This window comes from Empidonax traillii, unplaced genomic scaffold (genome assembly GCF_003031625.1).
Source record: "Empidonax traillii isolate 1590-97213 ecotype Southwest subspecies unplaced genomic scaffold, ASM303162v1 scaffold414:size517879, whole genome shotgun sequence".
Lineage (NCBI taxonomy): Eukaryota > Metazoa > Chordata > Aves > Passeriformes > Tyrannidae > Empidonax > Empidonax traillii.
The window spans coordinates 103,104-128,274 of record NW_020955607.1 but is presented as its reverse complement, the minus strand read 5'-3'; the positions used below and the strand labels follow the sequence as shown (position 1 = coordinate 128,274).

Below are 25,171 nucleotides of genomic sequence, written 5' to 3'. Positions count from 1 at the left end.
AAGTACTTTTTTCAAATGCAAAAGTATGTCTAAGAATAATTTGTCTTATGCTTTCTGGCATTTGGAGTCCAAGTTCTGGTGTCATTGTAGTAATTGCATTGCTTAGAAATAGTGAAAATTCATGCACAAAAACTTTCTTGTGATGCTTACCACCTTATCAGACTTCTTTTTTTTTCCCCCCCAATTCATGACAAATAATTGTTTTGCAGGGAGGTTAAGGTGTGCCTTCTATTTACATAAAGTTCAACTTAGACCATTAACAAAATAAATATAGAATATAAATAAAAGAAAAATCCTATGAAACCAAGTAAATAGTTTAATGCTAGTTTCTGCACATATGGTGCCGTTTGAGGGTGAGTCTGGAAAGACTTAGGCTAACATCATAGCTTGGTCTTACTTCTAAACCTATCTGGGAACTTCTGTAGCAGTTGAGAACCCTCATCAAAAATAATATTGATTATGTTAAACAAAAAAAAAAGGGTGAGATTATGTATTTTTGTTGTTGAATTACATCTGTTTTATTTGGCCTTCCTTTCCCACTTCCTGAGAGGAATTAAAAGCATTTTAGGGAGTGCTGTTTTCTGACACATTTGGATCAATATGTTCTTTGCTGGCATTGTTTTGGGTTTGATTTGGGGTTGTTATTATTTTTAACACCTAATGTTTAAACAACAATTTGCTGTAGCCAGAATGTTAAAAGAAAGAACAACCCAAAATCTCTCACAAAACCAACCAAAAAAAACCCCTTACAACATATAAAACTTCCCTTCACTGTTGTCTCAGATATGTTTAATGAAGGCCATATGTCTTAATTCCCCAAAGAGTATTGAATCATCCTTCTATAATTTATGATACTCAATATCAGTCTCTTCTACTGGCTCTTGCAGTCTTCTTGTACCAGATCTCCCATCACTCAAACTGCAGCTCCTATAAACATCACTCATGGCTGTCTCTTGGAGCACTTCTTTGAATCTGCTTACCCCCTGTCCATGCCATGATTTAGGCTTCAAAGAATCACACTTGATTCCTCCTGGCTCAGCCTTTTTTGTCAATGTGCTGTGTCCATCCAGCTGCTTGTAATTGCCTGGAAGGTAGTGAGTCATCAGTGGGATTTGTCAAAAACAGGTAATGTTGGACCAACCCTTTTTCCTTTGGCAAGAGGGTAGCGGGCTTGTTGACATGAGAGAAGCAGTGTGTGCCATGTGCCTAGGTTTGAGTAAGACTCTTTGGCCCTTTTACTTCTGGCATTCTCATAAGCAGGTTGCAGATGCGTGGTCAAGATGAATCTGCCGTGAGTGGGTAGGAAGCTGTTTGGAAATCATTACACACGCAGTAGTTATTGAAGGGATTCACTGTCAAAATGGAGATGCTGCAGGAGCTCATGCAGCATCTAGAGCTTTTCGGTGTTTTAGTTAACCTAAATGACCTGATGGGAGAATAGAGCGTATGCTTAGTAAAGATGTGTGTGGTACTTGAATGTCTACAGGCACACTGGGGGACAGAATTCAAATTCAGCTGCAAAGAGGAGATATAGAGAAAATATGTTAGAACATTCAGGGTGAATAAATGCTATTTATTATCGATAGTCAAGGATAATGTCACAGATTTTTTTAAAAAAAGGAGGGAACAACTGACTAGATAGGACTTTTTCAGAACTGTGTCTAGGGATCACAGTGAGTACAAGGTGAGTTTGAGTCAGTAATGTCACATAATTTAAAAAATTACAGCTTTTCTGGAATACATCATCAAAGCATACCATGTGTAGAGTAAATTTTCTGCTTTTCTCAGCAGCTGTAAGGCTCCATTTTAAGTCCATGTTCCGGACATGGCTTCAGCAAAAGTGTGGATCAACTGAAGGCAATCCACAGGAGTAACAAGGAGGTCTAAAAAGCAGGTTATATGCTGACAAAGAGTCACAAGTTGAGGTAGTTTATTTATTTCAGCTAGAAACTCCAAAGGGCACATGTTTTCAAATACAGAAAAATTAGAAAAAGACAGGGGAGCAGAATTTTCCAGATTCAAAATACAAGTGGAAGGAAAGGCCTCAGTTTCAGTGAGAGAGATTTTACATTGAGGCTGACAAAAAAAAAAAAACAAGAACAGTAAGAATGGCAGAGTGCTGAAACCAGTTCCCCAGGGAAGCTGTGGATTTTTTGTCGCTGGATGTTTTTAATAAGCTGCTGTATGAACTTCTGTAGGGAATGGCATACACTGATCTCACCTTGAGGTTTTAAATTTCCTCCAGTCTTCTGATTCTGTGATTTCCTACCATTTTGCCAATAACACCAGCCTCCAGATCGCCCACATGATGCCTTTTAATGGAGTAAACTCCCTCCTCTTTTGCACCTTATACTCCAATCTGTAAGACTAGGAGATGATGTAGAAGGAGTAAAGAATAATACCGTGTTTATTTGCAGCCAATCACCCAAAAAAGGCATATAGTGGTGTCACCTTGGGCATTTTAGCTACCTCTGAATAAAATAGCTGGGCTTCCCAGGAGCAGGTTAGATGTGGCAGCAGGAGTTTTGTACATAGTGTACAATGTGCAGTGCTTCCTAGCTAACCTGCAAGAGCCTCTGTAGCTAGTTTAAAACTTTCTCAGGTATTTTGACGTTGTCCTGTGCTCTGTGCTGTCAGTAAGTCAGAAGTTCATGATATAGGGAAGGACAAAAACTTAGGAAGAATTCTGTTTCAGTTGTGCATGTTTGTGGTGTTATTTCTCAGTTTCCTGTCCTTCACGCCTGGCTGCTCACTCTGCCTCTCTTCCATCACTGCACATTTCCTAATGAAGATGCTGATTCTGAGTAGATACTTGTTATAAATACTGTCATAATATGTTTCCTGTGCAGCTTGCTGGTAACTGAGACTGGACTCCCTGTTGTTAATTATTACCCAAGTTTTACCCTATTCAAAGGTTTGGGATTGGAGAATATAGTTGTTATGACTTCCACATTTCAGTCATAGAAGTATTCTGATTCTTAGAGTTTACAGACAGAGAAGCTGACAAAAAAGAGTATTTACAAAAATCAACTTTTTTAAGAAAAACAAGCAGGTCAGTATTTATGTTAGTATAGGATGAACTGAATTTTTCTTCCAGCTTTATTTCGTGATAATTTTCTACTTAAATAAGTGTAACTAGATTTCTCTTTTCTTACTCTAGAGAAGTTTTTTTCAATTATTTCGGAAGTTGTTAGCAAAATAAATTCCAAATTCTAGTAACTAGTTCTCAGGTTTTTATTTATTGAACTTTATTGAAATGTGTGGTTTTTGCCAGTTAACTTGTATAGAGTTATTCAGCATTCAGATTTTGAACGTGACAAAGAAAAAGCATGTGGGTAATTGTTTTAGCCATGAAGCAACTTTTCCATCATATGCTTTTAATCAAGTCGTAAAGAGACTAGAAATATGACTGTGCTGAAAGAAATATTAGTTATACCTATGTAAGCCCCCATCTTCAGCACTGTTGGATCTCTTCTCCTGCCAAAATTATTCCTGCTGTCAGCACCGATCACCGAGTGCACAAGGAGAGTCTCCCTGTTGTCCGAGGTATGAACCATGTGGAATCATACATCTTGATGCTGGGCTTTTGAAGGGGGGTGCCAGTGCCACACTGGTCTCCCCACGGGCAAGGCAGATGAGCCCTGGGAAGCCTGCCTTCAACAGCTTTGTGAGCTTCTTCCACATCGGGCGTCTTGCTGGATGCATCCAAAACTGGTGCAGGTGTAACAGTTGCAGGCTGCCTGGCTTGGTGTGAGCAGGATGCCAAGAGCAGGCGAGCAGCGATGTGTACTGTGGGTTTGTGCTTTCTCTGTTGCAGCCAGGCAGTGAATTGGATAACTTGGAAGAGATTCTGGATGACCTGCAGAACAGCCAGTTACCACAGCTTTTTCCAGATAGCCGCCCAGGCGCGCCAGCGGGCTCGGTCGACAAGCAAGCCATCATCAATGACCTCATGCAGCTCACCAGTGACAGCAGCCCTGGCGCGGCGGTGGCCACCCAGAAACCAGCAATGAGGATTTCACAGAGCAGTGAGTCCGCTCCGCCTTCCACACGCGTGTACACTAAGCTTGTGAACCTCCAGAGCAGGGGCCAAGGTGTCCCTGGGTCAGCTGGGGGAGGAGCCGGCCAGCTCCTTGTCGTGCTCTGGTGTTGCATGATGACACAGCGCCACCTGCGGTCGTCCCATTTCAAAACACACGGGGAGGTTAAGTCTAATTCACACCGAGTTCACTCTGGAAGTCTGTGACCTCTGAGGAGTTTGAAGGGGTACCCTCAAAATGAATCAAATGTCCCCTGCTGTATCTGATGCTGCCGTTGTGAGGGCTTTGGCATAGAGAGTGGTTTTTTGTGATGCAGATCACTCCTTTCCGGCAGCTCTTGCAGTAAAAGGGACAAAAGATGAATGAAGGAGAGTCTTCTTCTGAAACCACAAGAATAATAGAAGGACAGAAGATAAAGAGGAATGTCCAAGTTTAATTTGAAATTGTGGCTTTTAATTGAGTCCCTTCCCGCTGACAGCTTTCCTTAACTTTATTAATTAGCTTACAAATCAGCATTGAAATGTTGGTTTACCACCATAGGATAATGGAAAGCAAGCAGGACAGGAATCTTACCAAGTAATGTTGAATAAAATAGCATAAAAAGCCACTGCTTCATTTTTTACTCCTGTTGGCTAGGGTGGCAGCATCTATTTACTTCCTTAGATGTAAACTGATTTCTTTTTTATAAGACTTTTTAGATAATATTTTTAGATATTTTTATAATATCAAAATAACACCGGGCCACTTTCAAAGTAACCCAAACTACTTGGAAATGTTTAAATAAATATTAATATTCTATCAGTAAATATTAGTGTTTAAATTCATATTAAAGGCACTTCATATCCTTAAATAATTACTTGTTATCAATGTTACTCAGAGAAAGATGTTTGGATTTAAGGTACTCATTTTTCCAAGTGTGGGCGTACTAACAGCAGCAGCACAAAAATCAGAAGAAAATATCTATGCGTGTAAAGTCTTTAGTATATTCTTCCTGAAACAAGGTTTGTTGGTTCCTTCCAATGGAGCCTTTTGGCTTTCTAGAGTTAACCTAGCTTTAAATCTGCTTGCACAGCTACTGACAGTACAGTAACAGTATGATTGTAATTGAGAGTGACTTGGTGGTTAGCAGCAGTTCTGCAAAAGCAGCATCCTGTTTCCCATCTATGTTAAAACCCTAAAACCTTTTCCCCTGGCTCAGTCTTGTGTCTGTGCCTGATTTCCCTAGAAACTTCTGCTTTGTTTTCAGTAGAAGAACACACAGAAAACAGATGCATAGAAATAGTGAGGGGCTTCTCATGCTCACAGAAAAGCAATGGAGAATAAATGTCAAATCATATACAATTCCAATAGAGGTTTGGGGGCTTTTAACTAATTTTTTTCTGAAGAAATAACCAGCTTTCATGTTACAGGCTTTACATGAAAATACTTAAAATATTTTTATCTGTTAAAAGAAAAAGCTGCTAGATTTGCCAAATTTCTTGAGTCTGTTACACGGGAACAGGGAGCCTCCTTAAGTCCCATCCCGACCAGAATATGTGATCTAATCACCATCACAGTTCGTCAGCTGCGTTATTATTTTGTGCTGCATTTCCAACTTTCCTTTTGTAAGATCAGGGGGTCCTGGCAAAACCACACATACAACAACTCATGTGATTTTTCAAACTTTTGAGGCAAACTATTCTGAAACTGTCACTTAAGTTCATTTTTGTTTCAGTCCTTAAACTTGATGATGCCCCTTATCTTGAGGTCATTTTTGTTTCATGAGCAATTTTTGTTTCCTGGTTTGAACAGACAAACAAGACAAAATTTTGATCTCGTGGTTAATAATTAGGTGTCTGTGATGTGAAGTGTTTCCTATACACGCATATAAACAAATTCACCTGGCAGAGAACTTACATTAAAAAAAAGAATAATGAGTTCCTGTAGTCTGGTTTTATAAAATAAGAACAAAAGTCAGAGACCTTTAGAATAGAATGTTTCTGTACTTTTTAATAAGTTTACTAAACTTTATCGAAGTTTCCAAATTCAAAAGTAGCACTACTTCAGTCTAAAATAGGAAAGAAGTTATTTAACTTCTTTGAAATGTGATGAACACAGAAATGCAGAAGTTGCTTTAAGGATGCTATTATATCAGAACCTCTACTAGGGGAAGCTATCAGGAAGTACTGCAAATAATAATTATTTCACAATGCATAATTTACTTGTATGTATTTTGTGGGGATGGTTGGAAATAGAATCGTAGCTACAAGGTCAGTGTTCGATTCATGTTTTGAGAACTAGTTGTGCACATAGGAGATGCCTTTGTGCTTTGGAACATTGCCCAAAGACTAGCTGAGCCAGATGCTTGCCAATCATAATCTGAAACTCACTTTTCTGAGGCAGTTTTCCTTGCAGAGGCTGATTTTAAGAGCACAGACCAGAAGAAAATAGTTACATAAAGGTGACAGTAACCATCAAGGAATTTTCTGTTTTACCATAATATTATTGTGGCACAGCTCTAATTGTGGACCAGTTATTTTTTGTTGCTGAATCATGGAAGTATTTATTTTTATTAATGAAAAAAAATTTTTACAAAAGTCATTAAGAGGGACATGTAGAAATGGGGTATGGGATCCAATATAGACTCAATCTGCCCTTAATTTTGCTAACTTCTTCAGGGGCACAGCTTGTGCTGGAAAACACTCAAAACTGAAATAATTCCTAACAATCTGCCTCAGGATGACATCTGCATGCAATTACAGTCCTACTAGGTATAAGATTAATTGGCAGGAGTATGCACATCACATAGGGGTGTATTTTGCTGTAGTGGCTCTACTGTCAGTTAAATTGCATCGTTTGAAGTTTTTTAAAATATACATCATATCTGGTTTGTGTTTAGTGTCAGAATGTTCCATTTTGAAATTTACATTAAAATGTCAAGAAGGGATGTTTCTCAGACAGATAGGAGTGGGTAAATTAAGCAGCATTAAATAGCTCAACCCAAGAGCTTTAATTGTGTCTGGGTTCTTTTTTTTTTTTTTTTTTTCTTTTTAACCTGTAAAGTTTCCATTTTGTAACTTTGCTTTTTTTCTTTGCTCCTCCTGTCTAGCTTTTAATAACCCACGAGCAGGGCAACTGGGCAGGTTATTACCAAACCAGAATTTACCACTTGACATCACACTGCAGAACCCAACAGGTGCAGGAACTTTCCCACCCATAAGGACGAGTAGCCCTTACTCAGTGATACCTCAGCCGGGTCTGATGGGCAGGAATGAAGGGATGATAGGAAGTCAAGGAACTTTAGGCAACAGTAGCACAGGTAAGCTGACTTTCCTTTTTTTTTAATATACTTTAGTGACAGGCTATAGCATGTGTAGCTTAACGTTGGGGTTATTACAAGTGCGGGTTATTACTTTCCAAAAAGTCTGGAAAAAATCGTGTTTCATGGGATGATATGTATTGGCATATTTATTTTGAATATCTGTGTCTGCTTATTTTTGGTCCTGCCTTTAAGCACTGCTTCTCACCTACCTGAAAATTTCTAGATGAACGCAGTGGAATGGCAGTTAGAGTCTGTTCACATAAATACTACAGATTCAGCTGAGGCTTAGATAGGTAAAAATCCAATCTTTCTGCCTCAAAAAAAGCAAATGAACCACTAGTCTATAGAGATGGGTCTTTCAAAACAAATTTGTGGGCAATACTGTTGCCCTTAAAATATGTATCTCTACAGACTTGGTTTTGCCATTGATTATCCTTTATTTAGTAGCCTTTGTTCTCAAATTAAAGAAATGCTGATGTTTTCATCATTTTCTGGCACATAACCTTTTTGAGAACCATCGGATGTTACAGTTACATGTTCACTTAATAATGCACAAAGTGTCATAGCATGTTTGACAAGCAAAGTCTGGCTGGTGGACTTACTTCAACTAATGTGCAGTCTGAGACTGTAAGTGTGCGACAACAGCTGTAAGAACTCTGAGTAAATAAACGGGCTTTGTAAGTCCTTCCTTTCAGGTGGCTGTTCAGCATCAAACTTTTATATTTAGTTCACATCGGTATTAAAAAAAGACATGCTGCCAGATAATGAAATAGCTTATATAAGCAGTTCAACTTGTATTCTTTTAAGTGTTCTATTACTTTCATATTCTGTATACATATTAGAGGATTTCATTCATCTTATGTGTACAAATTAGAGATTATTATTGTGTTCCTGCCTTGCTCAAGCACGCCACATATTTCAGCTGATAGAATATGTACACAAATAGAACAAACCTGAGGATGTAACACTAAAGCAAATTTTGTACAGCAGACGAAACAGAGACCCTCTTCAGGCAGTTTTTCTCTTTGGTTATTTGCCACTGAGTAATTGAACTGATGAGTAATAATTATTTGTGTGGCTTTTAGTATTCATTTAAGGATATTGCAAAATGCAACTGGAAAAACAAATCTGAACCAATAGTCCAATCTGAAATGAGTGTTTTACCTGTTCTCTTGACTGATTAAAATTGAAATGTATAAATACTATGAATGCCCATCTTTGGATTTTAGGGTTTTTTTTTGTGTTGGGGTTTGGTTGAGGTTTTTTGGCTACTGTCAGAGTGTAGTATTCTATATATTCCAAGTGTAAATAAACTATATCAGTTGTTTACAGTAGATGTGGGAGGACTTCCCCTAAAATAACGGTAATGAACTTCAGCATCTATCGGAAAGTTCCTGTGAGTAATTTCCCTGCAGTGTACATTGATGCGAGATTATCTGGGTGAGCCTTGAAGCTAAGAAGGCTCTAGGTTCCAAATAAAGGAAGTCACCAAAAGATGTTTGCAGAATGTGAATTTATATACAATCCTTCTAATTTGTAAGCATGTTTACGTTAACACATTGTTACTCAAGTCTCCATTCTCATTTAGCACTTGGAAAGTAAAGCAGTGACATACAAATCAGAAAACGTGATTCATTTCCTGAGGAAGGAAGTTAGGGCTATCCACACACCCTCAGCACCTGTTGCAGACTACATATGGGAACACTTTCTCTGAACAGCATTTTGGAAATAATAAGGGGATCTTCCTCTTGTAAATTGTATGACAATCTCCAGTCCCTTGACTAAGGCATCGTTCTGTAGCTTTACACATCTGGATGGGCAGTTGTGGTACATTGTGCCTTGAGTGAAACTGCTGCATTTTTGTTGCTAAAAATGCAGCTCATCAGGCAACAGTAGTGCTAAAGCTGTTCTGAATCATGTGCTGGTACCTAAGTCTGTTTGGCTTTTGCACAGGAATGATCGGTGGCAATGCCCCTCGACCTGCCATGACTTCTGGAGACTGGGGAAGCCAGGCTGCTGCTGTGAGGGTGAGCTGTGCACCCACAGCCAGCGCCATGAACAGGCCGGTGCAGGCAGGCATGATCCGCAACCCCACGGCCAGCATCCCCTTGAGACCCAGCAACCAGGCTGGCCCAAGGCAGATGCTTCCATCTCAGGTCATGAATATGGGTAAGTCAGGGCGCGTGTGGAATTGTTGCTTTTTGGCATATGCTGGATTGTTAAAGATGAGGCAGAGAATAAAAAAGAAAAAAATACTCACTTCAGTTATAGGTTTGATGAGGACCATATTGCACAGTGAAAATTTCCTGTGGATGTGGGAAGGAAGGTGTCTAAAACACTACATATTAATGCATGTGTTGAGACGGACAGTTCTTGCTACTCTATAGCTCCTCAGTGGTGTGACCAAAGAAAGAGGATATGAAGTTGCTCCTGTTCACTAAAGACTGTAGAGGTTTTTTTGGATGAAGTGCTGTGAACATTGTGTTTCTGGTCACTTTTAAAGCAAGTACTTATGATACTGGCTCTGTATACTATTTTTTTTTGCGCTTGTCTTATAAAGTTTTGCATCTATGATATTGTATCTGCTACTTTATAATTTTGAACCACTTTCAGAGTTCTCATGTTTTCTCAAACTTTAAAAGCAAACTTTAACAAAAAAGTAATGATGCTTCTAAGTGTAACGTTACTGAAGTCTTAATGTTTTTATTTGCTTTTACCATAACATAGATAATTTAATGGAAAGAATTTACATGAAAGTAACTTCATTTCAATGGTTATTTTTTCTTGATTAGGGCCATCTGAATTGGAGATGAACATAGGAGGACCTCAGTATAGCCAACAACAGGCACCTCCAAATCAGACTGCACCATGGCCAGACAGCATCTTGCCTATAGAACAGGCAACTTTTGGTAATCAGAACAGGTGAGTCTTGGTGTCACGTCAGAACACAGAGAGATTTTACAGGCCTGTATTTTATATACCTCCTGGAAACAAAATTCTGCATAAAATATTCACCAAATGTACATCAATTTAATGCTTACAGTATTTTACGCTCATGAAATGTATGTGTGTTCCAGTAATACTTATAAATGCTCTCTTTGCCCTTTAATGTGTTGAAAGAATTGAAAATTCTGTGTCACAGTGAATGCTGCCAGACACTTCAGGTACTTGCACCATTTTTCGACTCTAAAGCATTAACGTTGGCATGATTCTGTCTTGATTTTGGTGTTCTTATTGTTAATAATTATCACTAAAGTGAAAAAATGCCAGTACTAGTAGCCATAACTGTGTAGTTACAAGATAGCTGTTTCCTCCTGCAGTGGGGTAGCATCTTAAGTGATGCAGGACATGGTTAACTATGTTTTGTTTGGGGTTTTTTTAATTGACCTAAATTCTGTAAAAGATGAGGAAGGAAAGATGAAGTGAAAGGAAGGCCACTTCTTCCCTGAAGTCAGCTCCTTCTCAGGTAAACAGAACTACAGTTTGAGCACCACTTGTGAACTCATATGTGATGTGTTAACTTTGTTCATTAAGACTTTTTAAATAATGGCAAAGCTATGATAAGTGGTGTACGCTTCTTAAAAAAGAGCCATGTCTTCTCCTAAAGGCTTGCAGTTTACTTTATAGAAACTATATATATATATATATATATATATATATATATATATATATATGGACTGTCTAAGTGATGAAAAATGGACAAGCAAGTGCGAATTTATAAAAATATTTTCAGTTGCATAAGTTGGAATATTTTTCTGTAGCAAATGGGGGGATCAATGAAAACAAAAGGAAATGGAAACAACTGGGAAAAAGTATGTTTGAAAAAATGGTAATCTTCTGTCTATGTTCTGTTAATTTTCATTAGGATGTCTGAAAATACTATCCATAAATATATGTGGCATTTTCTTTGTTAGTTTCTGTGCTTTTCAAGATGTTTCCTGGTGTTTCCTTCAGGTATACATAAGGAAAATGCAGTTTACATAACTGAATTATTCACTTTAAAAATTACACCTTAAAATAAAATATAGGGTTATGTCTGGTCAGCAAGCCAGGTAGTTAATTCTTCCATTTTTTCTACCTTTGCATTTTTCATAATTGATGAAAAAAATTCACATTGCCTTGCCTCTGAAAGTAATCATATTTTGATCATTTACACCCAAACAGATGATGAATTGATTGGTGCTGCCATTTCTTATTTTATTAATCCCCAAGACTAGTATTTTTATAATCTGATTATAGTCATGTGTATTAAATGAGTAAATATAATTCTTTAAAAAAATTAAAAGTATCATTCCAGTATATAAAAGAAATGGGGAAATTGTAGTTGTAAGTAGTTGTCGTTGTTTAACATACAGATTTGACAAAAATTTTTCCTATCATGTGTGTTCATGCCCATTTGCAATTTCAGGGAGGTTTGTTTTGCTAGCCTCATCAATTGTTTTTCTACATCATAGATCCCTTATAGGTCACCTTTAAGTTTGCAAGCAATTTGAATCAGAGGATTTTTTTTTAATTGTTCTTTCCCTTTGCTGATTTATAATTCCATCTGTGACAGTTACAGAAACATCTATATGAGATTGATTAATACTTTGCAGTGTGTTAAGGGTATGTCATATATATCCTGTTATTTGTTTTACTGTCTAGGATCTAATGAAAAAGAATACATTTTGGTTAGTTTTCCTGCTTGCCATCCTTTGGGTGTTTTCAGTGTATAGCCTGACGATGCAACTCTTCTGCTTAGCTTTGACATAGAGATTAGACTTCCATGGCAACCATATATCTCATTATGGAAACTAAATACACAAACATGTTTCTTTGTTTTTCTAAACAGACATGTAAAAAGGGTTCATATATAGTGCTTTTCTTCCCTCTGTGTGTGACAGCTTTTGTTGTATCCGAGTAATTATCTGGGATGAGATTCTTCCATGATGTGCATATTGTAGCTGCCCTTCCTTGCAGAATGCTTTGCTCTTTATATTTGCTGTTGTAGTCTTGTAGTAACGTGCATGGAGCAGGGCAGGTGTGTGAACTGCAAAACAAAAATGTGTTATTTGCCTGCAGATAAGGTGTTACTTCAGATTTAGTTTGCTTCTTAGAAAGTTTCGTCCTTTGGGTTTAGAACAAACCTTTATTCTGCCTTTGTAACTGTGAGTGTGCTTTGCATACAGATTCAGGGGTGAGGTAAGCAGGATTTGTAGAGCCACCACACTCTGCCTTACAATATCCAAATTCTTGCTGATGTCCTTCCAAGGCGCATAACCAAGTTATGTGGTTTTTATGTGGTATAAAGTGGTACCCAAGTGTGCAGTTGGGGTGAGCTGATGATGGGGTGTGCAGATGGGGTGAGTTGATGCCGTGTTTTGCTGCAAACAGAAAGGAGAATGTCCTTTTCTCTTACTTCTGCCCAGCTCTTCCAGATGTTCAGTTTTGCAAGCTCAGACAATCCATGGCCCTCTGTGGCCTCTTCAGCTTGCTTAGCCTGATAGAAAACTAGCTAAGAGGAGAGTCTACTTATGATAGTATACTTAATCTGACACCTGAAATTCAAAGTTACAATTAGTTTAAAAAAACACAATTATTTAGCCTTCTGTCTTCATTGACTATATTCTGTACTGACTTTTCTGTTCCACTGTTGACCCTGTAATATAAAATCAGCACTCAGGCGTAACTTTGGTGTGCTTTCTTGCTTGTCAGATACACCACGCTTGTAGGGTCTTGACAGGCATTAATCACACTATTTAGTTACTTCTTTGGGTAGCATGACTTTCATGCAGAATAATTTTCTAAACAAAATTGTCAGTGATTAAAAGAAATCTGTCTCCACTTGTTAGTTCAATTTGAGTACTAATCCTCTGATATTATTTCTTGTTTTTCAGCAGCTGTTTACCAACGCTGTGTTCATGTTTTCACAGGCAACCGTTTGGCAGCTCACCAGATGATCTCTTGTGTAATCATCCTTCATCAGAGTCACCAAGTGATGAGGGTGCTCTCCTGGATCAGCTTTACATGGCATTAAGGAATTTTGATGGCTTAGAAGAAATCGACCGGGCTCTAGGAATACCAGAATTAGTGAGCCAGGTATACAGTGTGGGACATGGCATTTTGCATGTAGTAGTTACTTTGAAAACATATGTTGTCAAGGTGGGGTTGAAAAACAGGATTATAAAACACTTCTTGCAAGCTAGGATGGAGTTACATCTTTTGGTGAAAGTCTAGCTAATGTGTCAGTGTCACCTGAAAAGCTTCCTTCAGCCTCAGGTTTAGTGTTTCCTCCTCTCCCCTGCCACCCTCATCTAGATCTCCTTCTTCTGACCTGTCTTATGCAAGTAAACTGACCAAAACCAAAAAAAATAGTGGTCAGAATAACACCTCTGGGGGAGAAAGGTGTGATGGCAGCCAGCAACAGAGTATAGGAAAGAGGAAAATATGAACACAAAAACCTAGGAGCAGGATCGAGCCTTTTGTGAGATGAGGGCAACAATCTTTTGGATTAGCAAACCTGTAATGTTTCATTTCACCCATAGTTTTTCCCTGAGTTGATTAATAGGTGTTAAGAGATGAGTTTCAGTTGAAGCAGCAGATTTCGTTCCAAGCACTTAAACTATAATTTTTTTTTTTTTTTAATTATGAACATGCTTCCTAAACTTTGTAGCATGAAATTGTCCTATGCTTTTTTATCCATTTTCCCTGACAGTTAGTTTTGGTGGCTTTCACTTAGTTCTTGTCCATTTAAATCTTATATGGTGCAAAAAAATACAGTAAAAATAAAAATATTTTGGGGAGAAGTTAGTTCCTGATGTTTCTAGCATAAGAATTGTATTTCCAAAATCAACTGTACGTTTATATGATGATTTTATATTCTCAGAGGAGCCCAGAATACCCATTTCATTTTCCAGCACTCATCAGCACCCTGAACATAACTTCTGAACCATGTCTGCATTTTAGATATGAAATAGGACCAATGAAATTCTGCTTTGAACATGAGAAAGCTATCTCCAAGCCTATTTGGTGCAACACAGAATTCAGTGAGGTGTTAAACTGGAGATACATTTTATTGGTTAACTTCAATTTTGCGGTGTGAAACTTTCATGCAATATTACATAGGTTTTGGAATACCACCACCAGAAAATATGAATAATATTTTATTTCAAACTAAGTGGTAAATACGTTTCTATTTAATTAATACCTCAATGGAAGCAGTGGAAGAGTTTTGCAGATAAGAAAACTGTCTCATTTTAAAACATATTTCTTAAAATAGCCATTGATCATTTTATAGCAGCTTAAAGACTTTCTTTCATGAGGGCAGAAATTTAGATTAACTTCATTTTCAAGGTCAGTGTGGAATAAGCTATAAAATTATTCTGGCTAGAGCAAATATTAAAGGCATATCTAGAATGCAGGTTAGAATTGTGTTACCTTATTTATGCTAATGGATAATCAGTTAGTGCAAAAGTGCCCTGAAATAATTAGGCACTCCATTCACGTTAACTTCTGTAATAGTTTCAGGCATCTTTATTCGAGGTCATTATTTTGTTTAAGGATACTGAAAAAAATCTACTTATTCATTTGTGAAGTCTGTGAATTTATCCCAGATTCAATGGCAAAAATATGCTGCCATCACTTCACTTACAGATTTTGATCCAACATTTGTCATTTCAGGGTTTTTTTCATTAGCAGAGTGATATAATGGTTGTGTTAGGAACACGAGAAAGATTGTGGGTATTTGTGTAAGAAAAAAAAAGAAAAGAAAAAAGAGAGGAGGAATTTGTCTCTTGTCTCCATGGATATGTTTTGATAGTCAAAAATACAGTTATGTTTATTTTTAAGTTTTATATTGAGGTAAAGCAAACTTACGTAATTTTCTGTTTAAAAACATTCACATCCCAAAAGGTTGTTTTTGCAGGCTGTCTGTATTAGTCTCATATAATCCTCTGAAAAACTGCGTCCCACCAACTGTTCCTATTGTTCCCGTATTTCTGCAGAGCCAAGCTGTCGACCCCGAGTCCTTCCCCAGCCAGGAGTCCAGCATCCTGATGGAGCAGAAGGCTCCCGTGTTCTCCCAGCAGTACGCGGCGCAGGCTCAGATGGCGCAGGGCGGCTACGCGCCCATGCAGGACCCGAGCTTCCACGCCATGGGGCAGCGCCCGGGATACACCGCCCTGCGCATGCAGCCCCGGCCCGGCCTCCGGCCCGCCGGCATCGTGCAGAACCAGCCAAACCAGCTGCGGCTCCAGCTGCAACACAGGCTCCAGGCACAGCAGGTACGTCCCCTTCCACACCCGCTTCCACGCTGGCCCAGACACCTCTCCTGGGCGACACGTACTGTCAACCTGCTCCAAATAGACCAGATCTTGCTGAATTCCACTTTTAAACTAAAAACGCCAGTCACAATGAGTTTTGACAGGACAGTACTTTGCAGATTCTCGTTTTTGATTTCCTTTGGCATCTTTACATTATTCTTTCTATAATACCATATAACTAGTATTTAAGCCTAGGTCTCACTAAGTCTTTGAGCGAGGTTACGTCGGTGCTTTTTGTTACACGAGCCTTTTTCTGTTTGTTGTATCTTGACTCTTCCACCAATCTAACTGCTTTTATTGCTGCCTGTTACCTACATCCTTTTTTTTCCCCCTGGCTTTGGTCTACTTTTGAAGATTGTTTTAGGTTGTTTTTCTTGTTTCATTTTTAAATATATCGGTTCACAGTACTATAAATGAGATATCAATGCTTTTTGTATCGGAGATGGAGAGATCATCAGTGCCTTCCAACATCAGGAGAAGGTCTAATTTGGAGTAAACTTCAACAGTCCAGTCCCAAACTGAAAATTGACAGGAACTGTGAAGGGAGGAAGTTTGGTATAAACATCTTAGTGCCTGTGTTATTATTTCTCTGGTGTATTATCTCCTTAGGAAACAGCATACTGTGCATGATAATAGGATTTGAGGAGGACAATTAGTCCCTGCTTGAATATGTAAAACTAGGTCTACAAACCAACCAATTGGGGAAGCAGATGTGTATAACTCTGTATGTAACACCTCCCTTTTTCCCTTTCCTTCTAAAAACTTTTGGGTTTTGTTGTTGGGGTGGTTTGTGTTTTTTTTCTTTAGAATCGGCAGCCACTGATAAATCAAATCAGCAGCGTCTCCAATATGAATCTGTCTTTGAGACCTGGAGTGCCAACACAGGTGAGAGAAATACTTTTTTTAAAAAAAAGTCACTTTCTTTTTTTCTCTCTTCCCCTCATATAATATAGTAATATTATAGTAATATTTGTATATTATATTTGTATATAAAATACAGTAATATTTGCTATACAGCAAATACAGTTTGAATACAAATAATGCAGTCCACATGACAGGAAATACTTCACTGTTTTATTTATGAGAGTTTCCCATATTTACATGGGACAGGTGGTTGTTTACTAAGGATATGATATAACTCCATTTTTAACCAAGCTTCTAATTTCCTAAAGATGCGAGTTTTTTAATGAGCTGCTCTATTTGCAATTACAAGTTGCTGCAACCTTAAACACACCGGTATTAGTTCATTTAGTGACTCTTGCACTGTTGGAAGTCTTTCCTGACAGAAGTATTAATAGGATTAGTTTCTCCTGCTTCATATTATTGTTAATTGTGTGATGGGGGGGGGAAAGCTGGAATCTTCCAGATTGCTGTGGTGGAGATGCCTCCATTGGTGAGGTTGTCTTGGGAGGGGTTGCTGATGGGTTTTCCCTGCAGAGCCCCATCAACGCGCAGATGCTGGCGCAGAGGCAGCGGGAGATCCTGAGCCAACACCTGCGACAGCGGCAGATGCAGCAGCAGCAGCAGCAGCAGGTGCAACAGCGGACGCTGATGATGCGAGGGCAAGGCTTGAGCATGACCCCCAGCATGGTGGCCACTGGTGGCATACCGGCAACCATGAGCAACCCGCGGATCCCGCAGGCCAATGCACAGCAGTTTCCGTTTCCTCCGAACTACGGTACTGGTCCCACCCCACCTCAGTGCATTTTGGCAGTCCTTAACTCCCCCGTGCTCCCCTCAGTGCTGGATCCAAGCCCTCCTCCCACAGGCTCTGGCCTGGCTCCCTAAGAACGGTGTGAAGCATGGGGGTTTGTACCCCTTGGGAGTCCTTAAATGGAATATAGTGCCTTTCCACTTTCCTAGCCCTAGTACCACATATTCTCCAAGCATTGCTCTTTTTTGTGAGCAATAGTAGAAGTGTGATGTGTATGTTTGTTTATATATAGATACATACAGATAAAAGTGGGTGTGCACATGCAGACTCATATATGTGTATGTATTTGCTTGACAAACTCTGAATTTTGACTGAATTAAACAAACCAGCATATCTGATAAAAGTGCAAATGAAGAGAAAGATGTGGATAGGTATTGATGAACACCATAAGTAACCAGAAGCAAAGCTGTATGTAGTTTTTAAATTTCGTTAATGAGATATTGCTTAAATACTAGGCATATTTTTCCAAAAAATAAAAAAGTTCTTCATGTGTACATTATAATGTAAAATTAACAACTAATTATTGAATTTATTAATATAAATAAGTTTTAGGTAAGGCATTCCCCTCCTTGTCCTTAAACCTGTGTAAATACAGTAATTAATGTCATTTTCTTCATGTGTTTCACAAAGCTGTATACCACTTTGTTCTGGGGGTGCATGGGGCAGTTACCTCCATATAGTTATTGTTATACAATAATTATATTAAATAATATGTTATGTGAAAGTTCTGCTGCTATAACCAATTATGCCCATCCAATTCTAAATTTGTTATCTACTCTTAGTGATCTGTTATCCTTTATGCCAGTTTCTAACACTAATAACATTTCATAATGGTACTTTCACTCCATGTATTTGTAACTGCTTGATGAAAATGAAGAGACATTATTATTCCCATTTTCTGATATACCAAAAATACAGAGAAGTTAAGTTACACCAATGAATATAAGAATAGATTTCATAATGCCTTATTCTTACCCCAGCATTGAGTGTCTAGTTTATGTTCAGTATGCTGCTTATAATGAACAAGACTAAAGTGACCTGTTTTATAACAAAATTTTTGCACACAATTGGCATTTTACAACCTTAGGGGGTTTTTTTTACAACCTTTAGGTTTTCTTTGCATTTATATGATTTTTTGATTTTACAAAATCGTTAAATGCTTGCACAAAATGGCACTGCTTGTTTTTGCAGGGACACAGAAACAAAGATGCTGAGGTTTTAGGAGTTTTAGAAAAAATTGGAAATTATAGCCTAACTGCTAAAAGGTGGTGCCATGCAGTCAATGGATCATGCCTAACTTTCACCAAAATGGATTTTGGTGAAAAGAAATATGTTTTATTTGTTGTTCTGAATGCAGTTAGGGAGTGGGAGGGAGTCACTAGTGTTTTTCTTTCAGTCTGTAGAGGGGAGAGACCACTTGTGTGACTAGGCATGTTGGCAGGTAGCCAACATGCCTACACAAAGTAATTTTTTTTTACATTATACATGTAGTATTAGTTAATGATATTTTGATTTAAATCTAAATCCCACATTAAGACACAAAGTTATAGGTTCCAGGTGATACAAATAAGACTGTGTAAAGATATAGCAGCAGGTATGAGCTCTTGGCATGTTTTAACTCTGAATGTACAATGAGTAAATTTCTTGTTTTCTTCTTCAGGTATAAGTCAGCAGCCCGATCCAGGCTTCACAGGGGCCACCACTCCTCAGAGTCCACTAATGTCACCAAGACTGGCTCACTCTCAAAGCCCCATGATTCAGCAGTCTCAGGCTAATCCTGCCTATCAGTCCTCTACGGAGATGAATGGGTGGGCACAGGGGAATATGGGTGGTAACAGGTAAATCCAGAACAAAACCAAAATGAACACACAGAGTAATGGGGTCATTTACAGTCTACACTTATTTATGGGCTTGTTTTATGTAATTGTTAGTGTGTTGTTAACTATCTATCCTAAAAGAGATTTCTTTTCAATTTGGCTTGACGAATTGGTTTAAATTCTGTCTTCATACAAGGCAAAGTGAGTGCATAGCTAAAAGACCTGCATCCACGCAATGCATTGCTTCATCTGTGGTAACTGATCAAACACTGTGTGTCCTTAAGAAGCACCTCTGCTGCACAGTGAACAGCCCCTAACATTTGTGTGGATGCATTTCTTCTGCATACAGTTTTCATGTTCTGCTCCCACACTGCTTTCCACATGGCTGGGTCAGCTGAGCCAGAGCCTATGCATTCCCTGATGCTCTGGAATTGCAGTGACTGGATTATCACCTCCCACTTTAAATGCTGGAGTGTAACTAGGTTCAGCCCATTAGTGCTTGCACATACTGGAGGTCAGCATATAATTTAATTCCCTGACAGCATCGTAGCATGCCTCATGCATGCAGTCACCTCTTCATTTGAGGCCCCCACCCCGGTTGGTATCGCTCTAACAATCAGTCTGTCCAAATCAAATGGGCTGGAAGACTATCGGTAGGCAGCTTCCAGATGGCAGTGATCTTTGCCTTTCATTAGAATATGGAAGGAACTATCAGGTACAGCCTGTATCACTTAACACCGGGGTGCACACAGCTGTCTCTAGCACTGTGCTTTTGCCATCCTGAAGTTCTCAGGCTGTTCTTACTGTCCTAGCCCAGGCACAAATCTTTTCCCCAGGCACAAATCTTTTCCCCACTGGTTGATAAAAATTTAATAAATCTAAAACACCAGTATTTTATTGATGAGGCTGGTCCAAATAAAGTACCCCTTAAAGCATCTGATTTATCTCTTATCCTCATCCTTGTCCATACCCCATCCTCACTGTCTTCCTGAAGCATCTGCAGGAGGCATAGCTACCACTGTCCTGGCTTCTGCCAGGGGCAGCTCGATAAGACTAGTGGTTGGCTTTGCTAAACTGCAGCTCTACAGCGGAGGCATGTCAAATGTGTTTACACAAGCCACTGAGTATTCACAATGATCTGTAGTGTACTGTTAGCCATCCAGATAACAACTTAAAAATGGGGTTAGGTGGCCTGAAAAGACATGGAATTGGAAGGAAGAGAATGGTGGGATTTTCCAAGTTTGGTCCGGTGCCCGGAATGCTGTTGCACTCCACCAAGTCTCACAGTGCACAGCAATAGCCTAACAGAGTACCCAAGTGCAAGGTTGAGTGTTAACCCTGAAAGATTTCCTCAGCTGTGGGAGCAGTGCTTCACGGGGCACTAAAAGTTAGCCATGGATACAGAGGTGGTTATCGTGTGCCATCTGACACACAGCAGCCTTTCCACAGCCTTTCAGTCTAATGCAGATCCTCTAAATTATTGTCAGTAATAATTTCTTCATTGACTGTTGGATTATGCTTGAAGAGTAGGAAAGACTGGTATGAAAACAGTGAAGTGCATTTCAGGAAATGTAAAGAAGTCTCTAATATAACTTCCAACATCACAGGAAGGAAGATACTATCCAGAAAGCACTTGACTGAATAAAATGTGGGATGAGATCTTCCACAGTTACTCCTCCTTAAGTTGTTCAGAAAGGCCTTAAAGGAACATAGAGGATAATTGTCTTAGACTATATGTTGTTTCTTTACGGTGGCACATTTTCAAAATCTGATGCTAAGATTTAGTAAATAAATTTCTGCACAATTGCATGTCTGTATTTGTGAGCCCACTTGCCCATAATTGTATGTGCAAATCTGGTATTCATACATGCAAATAGATTATTTTGCAAAAAAGAATGTTTATTAGACTAGCTCTAATTTCAGATCAACAATCCTGTGCTGTGCTAACACTGGAAGGAAAAAAAGCTGTTTTCCTTTCCTTTCCTTTCCTTTTACAGACAAAGCACATTTAGACAGCTAATTGGCTGTTACTGCACATGCATAACAGATTTGTACTCTGCCATAGTTTCACACGCAAAGGCATGCATTTTTGTGCACAGACATGGGACCTTAAATTTTTTTAATCTTTTCCACGGACATTAATGCAGCTGAAAAGTAGTTTTTCCTTTGAAGTTGGAATAAATGGCAGTATATACAAATTCTAGTTTAAAATTTATTAAAAAGAAAATAGTTTCTTAGTGGCTTCAGCATTCTAAGTCTGACACATTGCTTTTTCCATTCCTTGCTGTAGCATGTTTTCACAACAGTCCCCACCACATTTTGGGCAGCAAGCAAGCACCAGCATGTACAACAATAACATGAACATCAGTGTATCCATGGCAACCAACACAAGTGGTATGAACAACATGAACCAGATGACAGGGCAGATCAGCATGACCTCAGCGACCTCTGTGCCTACATCAGGGTTGTCCTCCATGGGTCCTGAGCAGGTGAGAATTTAAGGATGTGAGATGACAGCTAGAGGATTTGCTTTGATTTTCAGTAGCTTTTCAGGTCCACTGTGATGGGCTGTAACTGCTCTAAGCCATTATGTTTCTTTTACTAGTTCTCTTGAGAAATTATGATTGTAAAAGGGCTTTGGTTTTAGCTCTGCACTCGAATAACCAAGGTGACCAACGAGGCAGAGAGCATTTTTTGCATCTAAATTTCCTGTTTTGACCTAGCACCACTGTAGCGAGCACATGTAGTTGCTCCCAAACTTCAGCAGAAAGTGCATGCTGACCTAGCTCCTGCTCTCGGTGGATAAGTTTCCATAGCACATTCAGGCTAGGACTGAATGGCAGGCAGCTGTTTCCTAGAGAAAAGAGTGAAAGATGCTGGCATGGGCAGGGTGTGGAAGATGCTTCGACTGCCACAGTGTAGTACCAGAGAATAAATAGGCAATCAACTTCAAGAACTATCTGTCTGGCAACTTCATGAATACAAAATCCACATTTCTTGTAACGTGGTGCATATAAAAGAGATTGCTGAATCAATAGGTAAGTAACCTCTTCTGCCAAGAGAATGTTTACATTCTTATTTGAGACTGCTACTCAGGGTATCTGAAATAAGAAAAAATAATATTTCTGTTTGTTGACCTGCAATTAAGCTCGCACAGTACATTAATAAGTATTTGACAAACAAATCCTCTTGATTAACAGGTTTGTATTTTTGTTTCAAAGCTGAACTCCAATTTGTTCAAAACGCAGTCTTGAAATTATGGAATTTTCTTAGAAATATTGGCAGGAAAGTACCCTTTGTGTCTTCAGGCAGCATCTCCTTCTATGGCAGACAATATCATAAACCTTTTTTCTGATACCATAACGTTCCAGTTTAAAGCTGATTATATTAATGGGTTGTTAATGTATGTCCTTTCTCCGGCCTAAATTTGATAACAGAGTATTTTCTTTTCCAGTATTGTCCTTTACCTTAAATAGCTCTTTTCTTGTGTTTTAGAAAGATTCTATCAATGTGATTTTTTGTTGTTGTTGTTGGTTTAAGATTGTTGGATTATTTTGGTTTGGGTTTGTTGGGATTTTTCTTGTAAGCCAAACAAGCCGCTGTTTTTCAGTCTCTTAGGCTTTAAATTCCCTTTTCTTTTCTGCACCTGTTCTGGTTTGCATCAGTATTTCCTAAGCACCAGAGCCATGTGCATAACACTAGTTGTTCCCTGTTTCTCTTGGAATACTCTGACAGATATAGTTGCAGATCACATTTGTCTTTTACAGCTGCTACATACTGGTGACTGAAAGTCATTTTGATACTCCCAAATCTGTCACCTTCTCTGATATTCCCAGTTGCTAAGCCCAGTTATATCAGACTTTTTTTATTATTATTATTAGGTCCCAAGTGCATAGAGTTGCACACATTTAATGTAGTAAAACAGTAGTAAAACAAAAAAGAAGAGTGGAGATTTAAAGGGGATGACCTGATTTCTCAGGATACCCATGCTGCATAGTTTTTCCTAAGAACCTGAATTGAGAAACTGCACTATAGAATGAGATCTGATTTTGTTTCAAAGATTTCCATGCAGGCTACTGTTTCCACAGGCACAGCTGTCGCACTGCTTTTCCTTCCTGTTAGACTACAAGATCTTGTTTCAAGATAACATTTACCTAACTTCCAGTAGGCTGAATAGGCTGGGGATTTTTTATCCATCTCAACATTTGTTTTTCAGCCCATCACTCCCTTTTGTAGATCTTCTTTAAACTCCATTGTTGTAACCTCCTTCTAGAAGTATGAACAGAGTAATCAGAGACAGCTTGTAATCCAATCCATGAGTTGTCTTGGTTCTGTTGGTGACAATGTCACACTGAAGCCCTTATGATGTCCCCAAGTTCTCCTCATCACTTTCTACATAGATGAAACCTGCGTTCTTTGTTCCCAAATGTATTGTCTTCCTTTTGTCTCCATGAAATAGCATTTCTTAGATGGAGTTGGTTTAAGCAAAGTGCCGTGGCTCATACTGTATCAGTAACCTGTTTTACTTCTGGTTTACCACCCCAGCACTGTGTCATCTGCAAGCAAATGTTTTATGCTTCATCTAGGTCAGAAGTGGCCAACTGACAGCTGAGGGGCCATTTCTGGGCCATGAGACGGTCCTTCTTAGTCCTCAGGAATGTTTGCCGTGCTGCTTTACATTTTCTTTCCTGAGAGACATAAATAGCTAAAATTCTATATTTGAATACTAAAATTGAAACTTTTCTGTTTTCAGGGCATAGGGGTTTTTTTTACTATTTGACATCTTTTTTTAGCAGTCTATCTAGACTGTGCTGGACTTTTTCTTGTTATTGGTGGCTTTCAGAATGACTGCGTTTTCTGTAATTCTGCTGACTGTTGCTATTTCATTCACTGTTTGGGTTTTTCTTATGCTGTCACCTACACTTCTGTTTACTTACTCAATGTCATTTTTTGTTCCGTAGTATATAATTTGAACTTCACATGCTTGTCTGTTTCTGACCACAGTGAGTAACACTGATTACACAGCAAATGTATTCTTGCTTTTGAGAAAAACTCAACAATGTTATTGGATAGTTGTGGAAGATGTATTACCTAATAGTAAAAAGCTGTCCCTGGACTTATTTACCTGGTAAAAAGCAGGTATATTACCTATGGTACCAAACATGCTTGCTTGGCTCTGTCTCCTCTCTCACTGTGGCACTATGCTGTATCATACAGATGTAGCCAGAGCTCAGAAATACTAAGTTTCTGCTCACCATCTCCACCTTCTCTTGTGTACTATCTGGGCTCTCAGCATTACCAAGTAAAAAGATTATGTTCAAAATGGACTTGTTATTTATGATACTTAGAGGCTTTTTATGTATTTGAGGAGTGAGACCTTGTCTCATTATCATCTTTTCTCTTATAATTACATTAAAACTCTTCGGGCTGCTCTTAACTAGTGTTTTTCTAGGAGGCTGCTACCAGGAATGCTGAAATGCTAGCTGCCAGGTCTGCAGGTTCCTTCTGTCCAAAACAGCTTCCCCAGGCATCAACAAAGTAAACCTTCCTGGTATTCCACCATTCACACATCTTACTTTGTTCTTGTCTTCATGACAGTACTCTCCAGGCCAAAATTATAATGGCATCTAAGAAGAGTTATCTTAAAACAGTATTTTGATTTTGTTTAGCATATTGGATGAAAGGAGCTCATCCAGGAGGAATGGCAGGAAACTTTTCTTGTTAGACACCTTGTATATAATTCTGCTTTATTAGCAGGAGGCTGTATTAATGCACCTAATTGCTAAGGAATTGTAAAACATCTTCGTTCTTGTTTTAGTCAGATTTCATATCTGATTATACCACTTGACTTGTCTTCAGGAAGTTATAAAAACCCTTCCATTTCTCTGTCCTTCCTCATACTTTTCTGATTGAGTATTTATTGCAGTCAGAAAAGTTAATGTGAGAATGTGGGGTGTTTTAAGGACTTCTGAAGCAAATGTATTTATATAACAAAATAG

At 38.7% G+C, this 25,171-nt stretch overlaps 1 protein-coding gene across 4 annotated transcripts in view; it reads left to right on the top strand.

Annotated features, from left to right (window-relative positions):
• Positions 1-25,171, top strand: part of NCOA2 (nuclear receptor coactivator 2) — a 183,176-nt gene that overhangs the window by 152,151 nt on the left and 5,854 nt on the right. For all 4 annotated transcript variants that reach the window (XM_027894019.1, XM_027894020.1, XM_027894022.1 and 1 more), the window contains 10 exons: positions 3,818-4,028; positions 7,129-7,338; positions 9,295-9,510; positions 10,134-10,263; positions 13,254-13,419; positions 15,324-15,602; positions 16,449-16,526; positions 17,079-17,319; positions 19,016-19,193; positions 21,463-21,661. In XM_027894019.1, the coding sequence (XP_027749820.1) occupies positions 3,818-4,028; positions 7,129-7,338; positions 9,295-9,510; positions 10,134-10,263; positions 13,254-13,419; positions 15,324-15,602; positions 16,449-16,526; positions 17,079-17,319; positions 19,016-19,193; positions 21,463-21,661 (1,908 nt within the window). The remainder of the gene's footprint in view (positions 1-3,817; positions 4,029-7,128; positions 7,339-9,294; positions 9,511-10,133; positions 10,264-13,253; positions 13,420-15,323; positions 15,603-16,448; positions 16,527-17,078; positions 17,320-19,015; positions 19,194-21,462; positions 21,662-25,171) is intronic.